The sequence below is a fragment of the Sinocyclocheilus anshuiensis genome, unplaced genomic scaffold (genome assembly GCF_001515605.1).
Source record: "Sinocyclocheilus anshuiensis isolate Anshui unplaced genomic scaffold, SAMN03320099.WGS_v1.1 scaffold122, whole genome shotgun sequence".
Classification (NCBI taxonomy): domain Eukaryota; kingdom Metazoa; phylum Chordata; class Actinopteri; order Cypriniformes; family Cyprinidae; genus Sinocyclocheilus; species Sinocyclocheilus anshuiensis.
In genome coordinates, this window is record NW_015544153.1 from 524,431 (window position 1) to 538,710 (window position 14,280).

The 14,280-nt window shown below is 37.1% G+C and overlaps 1 protein-coding gene and 1 long non-coding RNA gene across 2 annotated transcripts; both read left to right on the forward strand.

Moving 5' to 3' along the window:
* Positions 1-6: 6 nt before the first annotated feature.
* Positions 7-13,752, forward strand: LOC107695258 (uncharacterized). The gene is made up of 3 exons (XR_001634977.1): positions 7-332; positions 2,210-2,212; positions 13,739-13,752. It is a non-coding gene; the product is annotated as an uncharacterized LOC107695258 (long non-coding RNA).
* On the forward strand, positions 2,587-10,705 carry LOC107695255 (RNA exonuclease 1 homolog). The gene is made up of 14 exons (XM_016495069.1): positions 2,587-2,891; positions 3,224-4,929; positions 5,109-5,216; positions 6,327-6,543; positions 6,631-6,779; positions 6,860-6,997; positions 7,343-7,463; positions 8,082-8,207; positions 8,592-8,729; positions 8,995-9,108; positions 9,210-9,283; positions 9,940-10,050; positions 10,216-10,331; positions 10,415-10,705. Exons 1-14 carry the CDS (start codon positions 2,705-2,707, stop codon positions 10,620-10,622), a joined length of 3,513 nt encoding a protein of 1,170 aa, XP_016350555.1. The 5' UTR covers positions 2,587-2,704; the 3' UTR covers positions 10,623-10,705.
* Positions 13,753-14,280: the final 528 nt, after the last annotated feature.

The window sequence follows — 14,280 nt, forward strand, 5'->3', positions numbered from 1 at the left end:
TAAATATATAATATAATATAATATATATCTCTCTCTAATGTGACCCTTTAGTCCGAAGGCTATTGTTTTGGGGGTGTTGTCAGCAACACTTATTAAGAGCACTGTTTGTCCATTTCCAAATTCCAAACTTTTTCCAAAATAATAATTGGGGGGGAAATCTGAAATGGGGTCACATTTAGGGCAACCGGTATTGATTTAATAAAAAGCACTTTACTGTACAATGTGGCTGACTGCAGTTCACACAAAGCTAAATTTATGACTGTTGTGACAGAATTTTGTATCGTTTTGTAGAAACCAAACCAACAAAAACGCAATAAAATGCTTTGAACAGTGTTCTTGTTTTGTCTTCAGTGTTTCTGTAAAGTTGAACTTTATCAATCTCAACCTCTGCCTGTGTTCACACAGAATCACGAGCCTCATATCACATGCTGATACTGCAAACATGACCCTTCTAATAAAGATCAATCTCTTAGAACAGGTTCTCAAAGTGACTGATCCTGTTGACATAATCACACATGTCGCTGTCACCTGAGCATGAGTCACATGGCGCATCACCTTACTAAGTCAACAGGCTAGAGCTGCACTAGAGAAGTGCTGATTTTTCACTTGAACTTTCCAGGGCCGACTACATTACAGAGTCTAGTGCAAACACTGTAAAAGTTAGCCAGCCCACGGCTGCCATGAAGATCTAAGCAGCGTAGCAGCCCACTGTAAAAGTGTGGGTTGGACATGAACTGTCATGAAACATGAACATGAAACTGGATCACACTGCTGTGTCCTCAGATTCACAAGTGTGAGCGTGCATAAATTGAGGGCCATTATAATTTTGCTTGTATATATTAACATTATTGATATTAGCAGAACTTATAGCATATTTATAAAAGTACTAGAATGGATATTTGAAAAATAACTGAAATAAAATAATTTTCTATATCAAGATTTTAGGTTAAATGTTTGATGTGGAATTATTATTATTATTATAAAAATAACCCAAATTCAGGCTCTCATGTTTTGCACTTTGATAACAGGTTCATACCTCTTCATAATTCTTGCTATGGTATGCCTCCCTCTAGTGTTAGATGAGCAGTGAGCACTTTCTTTCGCTGATGACCAATGCTCTCTCATTGGATACTGGAGACTGTTTAGTGGTAATTAAAGGGATAGTTCACCCAAAAATTAAAATTTGATGTTTATCTGCTTACCCCCAGGGCATCCAAGATGTAGGTGACTTTGTTTCTTCAGTAGAACACAAATTATGATTTTTAAGTCCAGCCGTTGCAGTTTATCAGTCGTATAATGCATGGCAATGGTAACAAACATCTTGGATGCCCTGGGGGTAAGCAGATAAACATCAAATTTTCATGTTTGGGTGAACTATCCCTTTAACCTGTTACTTAAGATGTGTTTTAAAATTTGTATAATTTGCCAATGATAAATCAGGATTTCAACTGAATTGAAATTACACCCTGTTTCTAATAGGCTAAGATGTCCTGCTAATTAAAAGTTGAGATTGCATTCAGGTGTGTGCACCTTTATAAAAGTCAGATCAAAAGCATTGTAAGTAGGTTTAGAGTTTCATTTCTGTGTTTGCTAGTGTCTGAATGAGGGGTGTTTATGGTCACACTGGACAAATTGCTTTTGTTACTGGGCTCACTTGCACATGTGTATTTGTATGTATAAGGTGAGGGTTTCACTTAAATTGCTAACAACTGTAATTTGTAAACTTTGTAACACAACCCCCCCCCACACACGCACACACACACCTATTACCCTGCTGAAAAAAAAAAACCTACTTTGACCAGGCTAAGGTTTATTGGCCTTGGATGGTCCCCTGGCTTTGTCTGGTTGCTTTTAAATGGCTGGTCATGTTGCAACTTGCCAACCAGTTTAACGTCTCAAAGTATGTAGAAGTTCTGTGAATTTTGTATACTCAAAAGTATACAGAAGAACATTTTCGTTCTTCTGTGTATGTGGAAGAAAGACAACGCTGAGTATTTGTCAATCGAGTTGTAAACTTACAGTCGGCCATTTGTAAGGCTTCTGGATCATGCAGTTGTCATTTGGAGTAATTACTATTATCCACTCTAGGGGATCTATTACTTTGCTTACAAAATACACCAGTTCCCTTTTCCCTCGCCCAGCTTGCTGCAGCCAGAAGCTCCACCAGGGATGAATAAACTGAATGCCATTTTCGATTTCTAAAATAAAGCATGTTATGTGTCGTGTCAGTTGTTATGAATACTTCTCAATGTGTGCACTCCTTTACACTCTCTTGACCTATAAAGTCGCATTGATACTCCGCCACGTTTATAAACCTTCAGCTTAAATCACAAAAACTCAAATAGTTTATTTAAAAAAATAAAAAAAAAGATGCCAAATGCTTGCAAATACAGCCTAGAGCAACGTATTAACATGTTTTAAGATAAACTACTTTAAAATAAAGCAGCTGCTCGATTGCACAAGCGCGGCGCAGATAGCACGCTAATTCTTACAGGCGGATGATTCGGTCAACTATATTACGTAGAGAGCGCGACGTGCGCTGGGGGCCTTGGGCTCGTCTGTCGCTCATAAAATATGGCGTCTTAGGAAGTCTGTTGTTGTTCGTAAGAAAGTGGCAACATACGGATATGCAAATAACCACGCATGCAGTGGCAAAAACATACCAGTTAAAAGGCATACAAAGTGACACTGGTTATGAACCGCGATGTTGAGGTCTACGGGGTTTTTCCGTGGGATTAACTGTCCGTTTTATTCTGAGAATAATAGTGGAAAAGCCGGTGCAGATGGGTGCAGCAGACCCTACTGTCACTTCAGACACAGCAAACAAAGACGAGCCTCCTCTGGGATATACGACATCAAAAAGACTAAAGCGCTTTCTGCGAGTCCAAACGGTGAATTAAAATGTTTTTATGGCGTCATGTTTTCCTTTTGTTCAAGTACGCTTCGGGTTCATGTACATTTAAATGCACAAAAGACACAAAACAACTCCAGAATAGTGCTGTCATATGTCAGACAGTCCAATTTATGTATTAAAAATAAACCGTTTCTATAGCTTTTACTGTTGTCGGAAAAACCTTTGATGCCTCAAGAATAGGTAGTAACTGGGAAATGTTTGTTTTTGTTTTATGAAATTATTTCTGCAATTAACTGCATATGTGTGTATATATAGGATGCATTATATATTGTTTTGATTCTGTGTTTGATTTTTGTGACTTGTTTACAGATCAAGGATATGATCCATTCAGTCCAGAGGTTGTAAGACCAGGTGAACATTATAATGTGGAGCCACCATCGAGCCTGTTGGCGGGACAGGATGTGGACCTGGGTACTGTGGAGCTGGAGTTGGTCAATCAGGCCATTGAGGCTGTTCGCAATGAGATGGAAAGGGACAAGAAGAAGCTTTCTCAGATCGGCGATCAGGAATATGAGCCGACCACAAACTCTGTTAAGAGACCAAAACCCACTGCATCATCCCATCAGGGCTATGATCCTGGGAGCTATAAAATGGGCCAAGCGAGTGAATACACCCCGTCCCCTCGCTCCAGCAAATACACTTTAGACTCAGACAACAGCAGTACCAATGCACTGGAATATGTGCCCACTGCTGTCTCCAAAACAAGCATTAAAAAGGTGTTACCTCCGCCACCGTCCCGTGTAAAGTGTAAATACACTCTGGATAATTCCAAACCAACCACGGACATGGAGTATGACCCTCTCTCGAATTATTCGGCTAAGCTGGCTGTTAAAGAACAAAAGACCTTGTGTTCAGAGGGAGAGGGGAGAAAGAGGGTTTACCCTGAAAAACAAGGGGAAGATGAGGAATATGTTCCAACGGCAAAGAAACCAAGGTCATGGTCTCCTAAAGCAGATGTCCCGAAGTACACTGCAAGTTTCTCTGAATCCGATGAGGAAAGTTCTGGGACAGAGTATCGTCCAACATCCATTAGTCGAATGCAGCGCAAGGGGATCAACATCAGCTTGAAAAAGGAACGAGAGTCAGGTGCGATGGGACAGCAAGTAAATCGGGTGTCTAAAACTGATGAGGTTTTCTCACAGAGCGGATCGGATGATGTGGACAGGACAAACAAAAAGATAGACAAAAAGACGCCTGTGAGTCAGTCGAAAAATATAAAATCTGATAAACTGAAAAAAGAGAAGGAATCCAGTAAGAAAAGTCAAAAAGAAAGGCAGGAAAGTTCAAGTGCCGACAAGACGTCGAAGAATTCAAGTAAAAAAGACAAGAACCAAAGTAAGAATGAGGACAGAATCAGTAAGTCCAAGGAAAAGGTGCGGAAAGACGGATCTGAGTCAAAAAGTACTGATGAAAAGAACAAGAAGATGGTTAAGATAAAGAGTGAACATAGCCACAAGGAAAAAGATAGAGGGAGTGGCAACATCAAGAAGCCCAAAATGGACAAGCCTGTGAAAACCGATAAAGTGCTGTCCAAATTCAAAGACCAGATGAACGGAAAACTTGAGAGCAGCACAAAGGAGAAGGGCAAAAAGAAAAGCAGCCATGGGAGCAGCAGCAACAGCACTAAAGATAAAAGCAAAAAAAAGAGCTTAGTCCTTGATCACAAAAAGGCAAGTGAGACCAAACAGAGGAATCTGAGCCACATAGACTTGTTCGGTGCTGAGAGTGCTGAAGAGGATGATGAGGAAGACGAGAGGATAGTGAGGAAGTCGGCCTCTGCTTTTAAACGGGGAAGTATCATGAATAATAAAAGGAAAACTTCTGAAGATGCATCATCATCGGAAGATAATTTTGAAGTGGATGATGATGATGATGATGATGGTGGTGAAGCAGTGGACTACTCCTGTCTGCAGGATGAGATGGAGTATGACTCGGACCCGATGGAGGAGTGTCTGCGGATATTTAACGAATCCAAAGAGGTGAAGACGGAAGACAAAGGGAGACAAGCTAAGCAGGTACCACACAGAGTTTTTATTTATTTCTCTAGATTTGATAATCACTTCAGTCATTTTGGTTGCTCTAAAATGCCTTTATGGGGTTTTGAGGATGCTATGCAATTTTTTTTCTGTTGGTGGATTTTCTGGGTTTTCTGTTGCAACTGAAATTTCAGTTTCACTTTCATGTGTGTTTTTAGCCTTCAACGGAACTGGAGGAGGGGGAGGAGGAAGAAACAGAAAGCACTTTAACTACTCTCTTTCCTGGCCAGAAGAAGAGGGTGTCACATTTTAAATCTCAAGGAAAGGTTAGTGTTGGAATGCTTGTTCTGACATGTCTCTCTGTTGTTGGTTCCCTGCACTTCATATTTGCATATTTGCATATTAGCTGTATTTGGTGTGCAACAGTTAGACCATAAGCAAGTCAAGACAGAATCTGTAGCAATTTATCCACTGAGATATATATTAATACTGTTCAAAAGTTTGGTGTAAAAAGAAATTAATACTTTTATTCAGCAAGGGCTCATTAAATTGGTCACAGAGACAGTAAAGACATGTATAATGTTAAGGAGCACAACCTTTTAACATTAATTGTAATAGGAAATGTTTCTTAAGCACCAAATCAGCAAATTAGAATGATTTTTTAAATAAATTACATTTTAACATTTTAAATAAATTACATTTTAAAATATTTTGCAACAAAAAAAAAGTTAAAAAAAATTTTTTTTTATTAATATTTCACAATATTACTTTTTATCACATTATTACTTTTTTGTATTTTTGAGCAAATAAATGCAGCCTTGGTAAGCATAAGAGACTTTCAAAAACATTTAAAAAAACTTACTAACTTATATATTTTATATTGTAGTTTTCCTTTTCTATATAGTATGCTTTCCTATATTTATATGTATATATCTATATATGTAGTTTTCCTATATGTATTACATGATATTGTATTTATGTTACATATTATTACATATTATTGTTATTATTTATCTGGCACAAAAACTTAAAGAGCATTAGAAAATCATTTTCTAAATCATTTTACACAAAATACTACCAACAAACATTAAAAGGCCATAATGTGAATTACCAGTATTAATATGATGTGGAAAAAAATGGCTGTTACTGAAAAAGTAGGTCATTACTGGAATGAGCTTCTCCGTTTTGAAAATAGCTGAGCTGTTGTACTGAAAAATGCAGACAAGGAAGTGTCACTACTTTTACAACACTTTTTTTTAAAGTGCTTAAAATAATCAAGATTCCAATTAGAATAAAAAGTCAGGAGGAAAAATGCAAGTTCACCTAAATAAGGTTCAAAACATATACTATACTATTAGTATAGAATCCGTACCTGTGTTCAGAAATTGCAGTAGAACATCTGTTTAATAATTGCTTTAATAATTCTCTTCATTCAGTCAGAGACGACGCTGAACGCTGTGCCAATGCTGCAGCGGAGGATGACAGCGCAGGAGATCTGTTACCAACGCATGCAGAAAGCCCAGCAGCAGGCGGCACAGCTGGCTGCTGCAGTAAAAGCTGCATCTGCATCAACCAACCCAAAACAGGGGCTCTCTGGAGAGAAACGACGGGTTGCGCACCGGCCAAATGCCTCCTTGCCCTCCTTAAAGCCTGGTATGAGGGGTCCTACATTCAGTTCCAGCAGGATTAAGTATTAGGAGTTAAAAACACATTTATCTTTGAGTGTTATTTTTTTTGTAGGACTAGCTGATGCCAGCAGTCGGGTGTTGTCACCCACCAGAGTGGCGGCAGATCAGCTTTCACTCAAAGTTCATACATCGGTGGGCATCCTGTCAAAGACCACATTCACTACAGTGCAGAAAAGAGTGGCTCACACCCCCACCATGAAGGTGACGTCACCCTGTAACAGACATATAACGGTCTATTTGCATGTCCTCAATTAACTTTCTCTCTTTTTTGCCCATAACAGAGCTCTGCCATGAAGCGTCCTGTCATTCCTACAGAATTTGGGGCCAAGGTGCCCACTAATGTCCGCCAGCGTTACCTAAACATCTTCATTGATGAGTGCCTGAAGTTTTGTTCCTCTGAACAGGAAGCTTTTCAGATGGTATGTCATCAAACCTCCATAATTCCATTTTAGTTAAAGGGATAGTTTATCCAAAAATGAAAATTCTGTCATCATTTTCTCACCCTCATGCTGTTCTGAACGTGTATGAGTTTCTTTCTTTTGTTGAACACAAAAGAAGATATTTTGAAGAATGTTGGTGACCATACAGTTGACTGGAGTCTTTGGATTCCACAGTATTTTTTTCATACTATGGAAGTCAATGGCTACCAGCAACCAGCATGGTTGCCAACATTCTTTTTTCATTTTCGGGTGAGCAACCCTTTTAATCTCAAGTACTTTATATATTGTTGATGTGTATATTGTGGGTGTCTTCTTCGCTCTCAGGCTCTGGAAGAAGAGAAGGTGGTGTATGACAGGAGCAGCAGTAAGAACATCTACCTGAATGTAGCTGTGAACACACTGAAGAAACTTCGCAGCAAGAGCACACCTACGTACCCTGCCATCAGTGCGTCTAACACACACAAGCAGATTAATACTCCTGTTATACTGTCATTTCTTCTTTGTATTTATTTGTTAATTAGCAGATGTTCATGTAAAGTGACTGAGGGTACACTAAACCTACACTAAAGAGCCTTTCTCAAAGGAATAACAGTAGTTTTGTCAATAATCTGCCACCAACTCTTATGTTCTGTGTTTTACACTGATGTCGATAATGAAAGAGAGCATACAGTGGGATCCAAAAGTCCATATACCATATACCATATTGAAAATCTGAAATTCAAAATCTCATTTATACCCGGAAATAAGCAAAGCTTTAGGATTTTGAAAAATATAAAACTAACAAATGTTATTGATGTAAATAAAATAATAAGATTTAACATTTTATTAGTGGCTTAATAATAATGCAGAATAAGCAGATTTGTGTAGTTCATAATGCTTAAGTGCTGTTTGTTGTTAGCACTTAAAAAAAAAAAATATATATATATAAAATACTTTATTTTTTAAATAAATGACATTTCTTTTGTGTAATGTAATTAATTTCTGTTGTTTAACTGTAAATAATATATCTGGTATTTTTTATGGATTTATTTTATCAACATGATTGGTGCTGTTTATTTCTCAGAGAGCCCGGCTGTATCAGTGAATACAAAGTGTCAGTCCCATGAAGGAGTACTTGGTGGACGGCTTGCTGCCACAACCAGCTACACAATCAACCGCTCTGGCAAACAGCAGGATGTAGACCTTAAAGGTACCTCACTACCACTTCAGTGTTATTCTAGTATTATTAATATATTATATTATTTATTAACAATTTCATTACATTTAATTTCTAGTTATCTTTATTTTTATTTCATGTTTAGTTATAATTTGAGTACTTGAAGTTATTTTATTTCGGTTAGTTTCCAAAGCAACATTTCAAATTTTCGTTTAGGTTTCAGCTAATATTTATATTTTATTTCAGCTTTATTTCAATGGATGAAAACTATTTTTAATTACCACACTCTAACCACTTTCTGTTCTGATCTCACTCACCCATGTCTAGATTATTTTTATAGCATTGTACAGTCTGCATGATATTATTGGGGTATTTCCAAAGGCTCACCAGGTGTTTTTGCATCATCCTGGTTTTCAGGAGCCATTCTCTACAAAAAACTGAAAAAGTATGCAATGACTGAAGAACAGCTGCAGGAGCACGGCTACCCCAGACCTCACCCCGAGGTGTCGGGGCATGCTGTCGTCCATAACCTCCCAGAGAAGAAAAACAATGACCGTAAGTTTTATTTTTATGGTCTTAGACCAATTTCTTGATGCTGCTTCTTCACATCAACCTTATAACAAAGAGCCATACCACTAGGTGGCACTACGCTCAAATTTTTATCACCAATGCAGTTTGTTTTTCATGTACTCTTTGAACATAAGTTACATTACTTGAAACATTTGTGATAGATGATATTGTATTACATTTGAAAATATCTTCCCTTACCATAACTTTTGTACTTTTGATTTGGATTAAGTGTCCTGTATCTCTTCCTCAGCTTTTTTCAAAATCTGTTGTCGATGTGGCGCCGAGTACAAGATAAATGCTAACGGCAGCTGTGTGCGTAAGGAGGAGTGCAGTCACCACTGGGGAAGATTACGCAGAAACAGAGGTTGGTATGTGTACGTGTGAGACAGGATGAGACAGTACAACTGCGACAGTACATGTCATTTCAGTGACATGTTCAGCTGACATGTTTTGTGTCTTACATAGTTCCAGGAGGTTGGGAGACACTTTACAACTGCTGCTCTGGTGCAGTTGGTTCTCCTGGATGTGAAGTGTCTAAAGTAGGTATCATTGTGGATCTGCAAAAATTGGATCTCCCACAATCATTTCCTAAATCTAAAATAAGACGTTCTCCTAAATCTGAACCTAAAATAAGATTTCAGATTTGCTATGTTAACATATAATGAATTATGTATTATAGATAATATCAAGTAAATGTAGTTGCATAAAAACACAGATTTTATATTTCTCAAAACTGCAAACGCTGAAATGCCGAAATCATTGCAAATCTGCAATAATAAAACAACTCCTCTCACACTCATCTAATAAAATATTGTGTAATTGTGTTAATAATGTGTAGTTTTTATTTCTTTTATTTATGATTTATAATTTATTTTCATGCCATATATATATCCTTTGATATGGCGATAAATAAATTCCAAAATAAATAGACTTCAATTTACATACGTATTTATGTTTTTGCTGATAACAGGCATATTTCTGTGAGGGTACAGAAGATAAAACAGTTTGTACACACTGCCTTAAGGGGGTGTCTTTTAGGTTCAGAAGTCTTTTGCTAGTTGAATCCGCTGGTTGATGGAGGCAAAGCTTTTAATAAGGTGTTTAGAGTAAGTATTATAGCCTACTAAAAAACATGTTCAGTAATGTGTCTCTGAAAGATTAGAATACCTGCTTTTACTGTTCCCTTTTCCTTCAGCAACATGTACAAGATGGGCGTAAAGAGTCCTTGGATGGTTTTGTGAAGACTTTTAGCAAACCATTGCCAGTAGATGGAAATGGAGGTGTCTACGCCTTGGACTGTGAGATGGTGAGAATAACAGTTATTCAAATACTCCCACACTAGGTGGATGTAAAAAGCCTCATGAAGAAAACAGGATGCGGACTAAAGTCTATATTGTTTCTATAAAGGTGATATTAAAGATACTACAAGCAGCTCAATTAAATTCTTTTCATCTCAATACTTGATTTATAGTGCTACACAAAACAAGGTTTGGAGCTGACCAGAGTGACCGTCATTAACTCTGACCTCAAGGTTATTTATGACACATTTATCAAACCTGGCAGCAAAGTGGTGGATTATAACACACGGTAGGATTTGTGTTAAGAGATCTGCCATTCATTTGCCTTTCAGTTGTTCTAGTTTCAATTACACCCGTTTCTCATACGTCCAGGTTTTCAGGTGTGACACAGGATGATCTGGAGAACACCACCATCACCCTGAGAGATGTGCAGGCCGTGCTGTTGAGCATGTTCAGTGCAGAGTCCATTCTAATTGGACACAGTCTTGAGAGTGACCTGTTTGCTCTCAAGGTTCACACAAACACTATTTGTACTATCTTTATAATAATCCAAAACATAGTGTGTTGCCTGCCTAGATAGTATTTTTAGGAATTTCACGTGTGCTTGTGATACAAAGGCTGGTTCAAACAGCAGCTTAATAAAATACCTAAATATTCTAAGCTTGCAAAAGTACAGTGGGTACGGAAAGTATTCAGACCCCCTTAAATTTTTCACTCTTTGTTATATTGCAGCCATTTGCTAAAATCATTTAAGTTAATTTTTTTGCTTCACCTTCTTACCTAGCTGTTGAAGGAATGTTTTATAATAATTATTATAATAATAGTATATTATCAAACCCACATAATAGCATGTGACACATAGAGGCTCTAAATAACATGCTCTGGACTGTCTTTGTGTTTCATGTCTCGTTTCCTGTCTCTTTACAGTTGGAGGGCATGACTCCAGTGAAGATGCCCGGGCCTGCATGGAACTCATGATCTGGAAGATCAAAGAGGATGCCAAGGTGAAGAGATGACCCCTGACCCTGCCAGTTCTCTCACACTATGTTATGACCTGGAATGATTATCGATGAACAGAGTGTCATAGAGGAAGAGTCACTGAAGCTCTTCATAATGGGCAGTGCGTCACTTGGGTCGGATAAACTGCATCAGAGTAAATGCTGCAGTTTGAATGAGGGGGGAAGAAAGAGATGGACTGACAGGAGGGATAATGTGATAGATTGCAAAGCCTAGACCACCATGGCTCCTAGCAACCAGAGCTCTAGTGCCCTATCAAACAAGCAATCTTAATTCCCACCATGCTAAAACTGACCTAGTTTTGGCCAATATTTTCACAAGTGGACATAGATTGAGGTGAGGGTAATTGACCTTTTGTTGAGTTAAAGTATTCTCTATTTTTTTTCAGCTGTACGTTTATGTTTTCAAAGACCCTAGTCCCCCAGATCATCAATTGTGAGGGTGTTTTAATGTTCACTTTAGGTGATGTGGCTCTTGGAAGGTCTATGTGTTGCACTCGAAGTTACTTGAAATCATGTTTTTCAGCACAGATTTGATGTCACTTCCTCTAGTAATAATGTATAGCAATCCATATAATCAAAGATGCTGTCTTGTCTAGCTCCGAATGAGTAAAACTAGATCATTCTGACATTTTCATGACCCAATGCCTTGTAAACCAGACTCAGTATTATTATCTGTACTCCAATTAGTACAATTTGTTTACACATTCAAATGTGTTGGTGATTTGTTCACACAAATCATGAGCTGGCAGGACAATATGAAAATTTTTTTTTTTAACTTTGATTTACTTTTTAATTTACTTCCATTTGTATTAAGTTTAAGCTATTAAATGCAGTATATTGTAAACTGACATACTAAATGTCACATCATGCATGTTGGCCTGCCACTTTTAAACACATTACTGCTACTAAAAACACATAACTTTCGATATTTGTCAAAACAAAAGATCAAGATGGCTGTACAGTGATTTGTAATGTTATTAAATGACATTAATGCCACGAGCTGTAAATAAGTTGTATTTAAACTGTTTTTGTAGCCGTTTAGTTTTTCTAAAAAAGCTATAAATAAAACACAACTCACACATATTTATACAAAAATTTTATACCCACCTTAGCATTCATATATATTTATTTTTATTATATATAAAATATTGCATATTTTAAAAAGTATATACATATACACTACTGTATAAATGTTTGGTGTCAGTATAAGATTTCTTAAAGAAATTATTTTATTTAGCAAGGATGCTTCAAATTGAACACAACTGAAGACTTTTATTTATCAAGTTCTATTTCTGTTTCAAAAATTCTGTTAATAAATGCTTTTGAACTTTCTATTCATGTTGATAATCATAAAAAATGTTTCTTGAGCAGCAAATCAGCATATTAGAATGATTTTCGAAGGACTAAAGACTGGAGTAATGGCTGCTGAAATCATAAGAGACCTTTCTTGCACAAATATATAAATAAATACATAAATAAATAAACATATCTTACTGACCCCAAACTTTTGAACACACACACACACACACACATACATATAATATATATATATATTATATGTATGTGTGTGTGTGTGTGTGTGTCACCATGTGTATTTCAGCAGCAAATGGGCAGGTGAACATGTCCAACTAAATTCTAAACACACACGGATGTCAAGTCTTTCTTTGAGAATATTCTCTGATCTTTTATCCTAACCTGTCTGTTCCACTTCACCATCATCCTCCAGTTATTTTGTATGTCTATATATGAGACCTTTTCTAGCAGGTGCCTGACTAAGAACTCTTTCTTCAGCAGCTGTTTTCTCGGACAACAAAATGACACAAAGAGGCATAGAGGGGAGGTCTATTGTATCCCGCTCACCCCAGGCCCATGTGTTTACCCTGGGCCCCAGCCAGCTCATGTCAAAGTCCCGGACCCAGGTATTAAAAACTGCGGCAGGATCAATATCTCGCACAATGTCCGGGTGGCCGGGAAGGGGGGCGGCTCTCACTGTGTTTATGGAGTGATTTAAAGATTTGAGCATGTGCAGTGAAACAGCTTAAAGTCTTGTTCATTATCAAGGTCGATCAGTCGCTCGCTCTTCTGATCACCTTTGACTGCTGGGGGTCACGAGAGAGAGGAGTGCTGCTCATGGCCAAATGGTAGTGTTTTGCCATTTGGTTTGATGCTTAGTAATCTGATGCACTGACATTCATATTTTTATATGATGAGGTTTATATTATAATATGTGTTTTGTGAGCAACACTAAGCACCAAGTAAACTGGTCAACACCTCCAACACCAGAGAATGGTATATGCTGATTGCATATCATATGTCATTAGCCCATTGTACAATCTTGTGACCTAATTAGGTGATTGATCCTCAAGTTATTTCCAATAATGATCTGTTAGGCTTAAGATAAGCCAGACTCGTGCCATGGTCTGGTATAAAAGGTTTTGTTTTTAGGTTTGGGTTCACAGAGATCAAAAAAGTGTTCACTTGAGTGTCTGATGCTTGTAGGGTCTTGTTAGTGCAAATTATTATCAGTGCGTGTGTAACATCCACAGCTCTGTTTTGTATATGAGATTTCTATTCTAGATTAATTGAGTAACTGTTAACATTTTATTTCAGAACATGGTAGTTTATTTGTTTGTTTGTTTTTTTTTGTCATCTTTGGGTCAATATCTGTAAAACATAGATATTTAGCTTTGTAATTATTTATGCAGTTCAGTCTGTGCTGAAAGATCACCGAATCATTCACTATCGACTAATTATATTGTTTTTATTTTTGAATTTGAACGCAACATGGGTGTTTGTTGTGTGTTAAGTGGTTTGGGATAGTTATTTTATTCTAGATTATTTTCTATTTGTTGTTCTTAGAGATTTGTTTTAATTGTTAGAAATATTTCTCTGAGACATCTTAAAGAGGAGATCTTACTGGACTTATTTGAGATAACAAACTTATTTGAATTTGGCCATGAAAACTTCCTCAGCATGTTGGTTTCATTGTTTTGCAATTATTTGGTTTTAAATTTTCAAATTTTAACTTCTAAATGAAAGATAGACAGACAGACAGACAGATAATTTTATAATGAAGTGTTAGAGCAAATATTCTTCTTAATATCAACCCCCCCAATATATATATATACAGTGGGTACGGAAAGTATTCAGACCCCCTTAAATTTTTCACTCTTTGTTATATTGCAGCCATTTGCTAAAATCATTTAAGTTAATTTTTTT

Bases quoted from the DNA above. Each gene is read 5' to 3' on its own strand.
- LOC107695255 (XM_016495069.1), top strand. From the start codon at position 2,705: ATGTTGAGGTCTACGGGGTTTTTCCGTGGGATTAACTGTCCGTTTTAT. The intron at 2,892-3,223 runs GTGAATTAAAAT...ACTTGTTTACAG, and splicing joins GCTTTCTGCGAGTCCAAACG to ATCAAGGATATGATCCATTC. The intron at 10,332-10,414 runs GTAGGATTTGTG...TCATACGTCCAG, and splicing joins GTGGTGGATTATAACACACG to GTTTTCAGGTGTGACACAGG.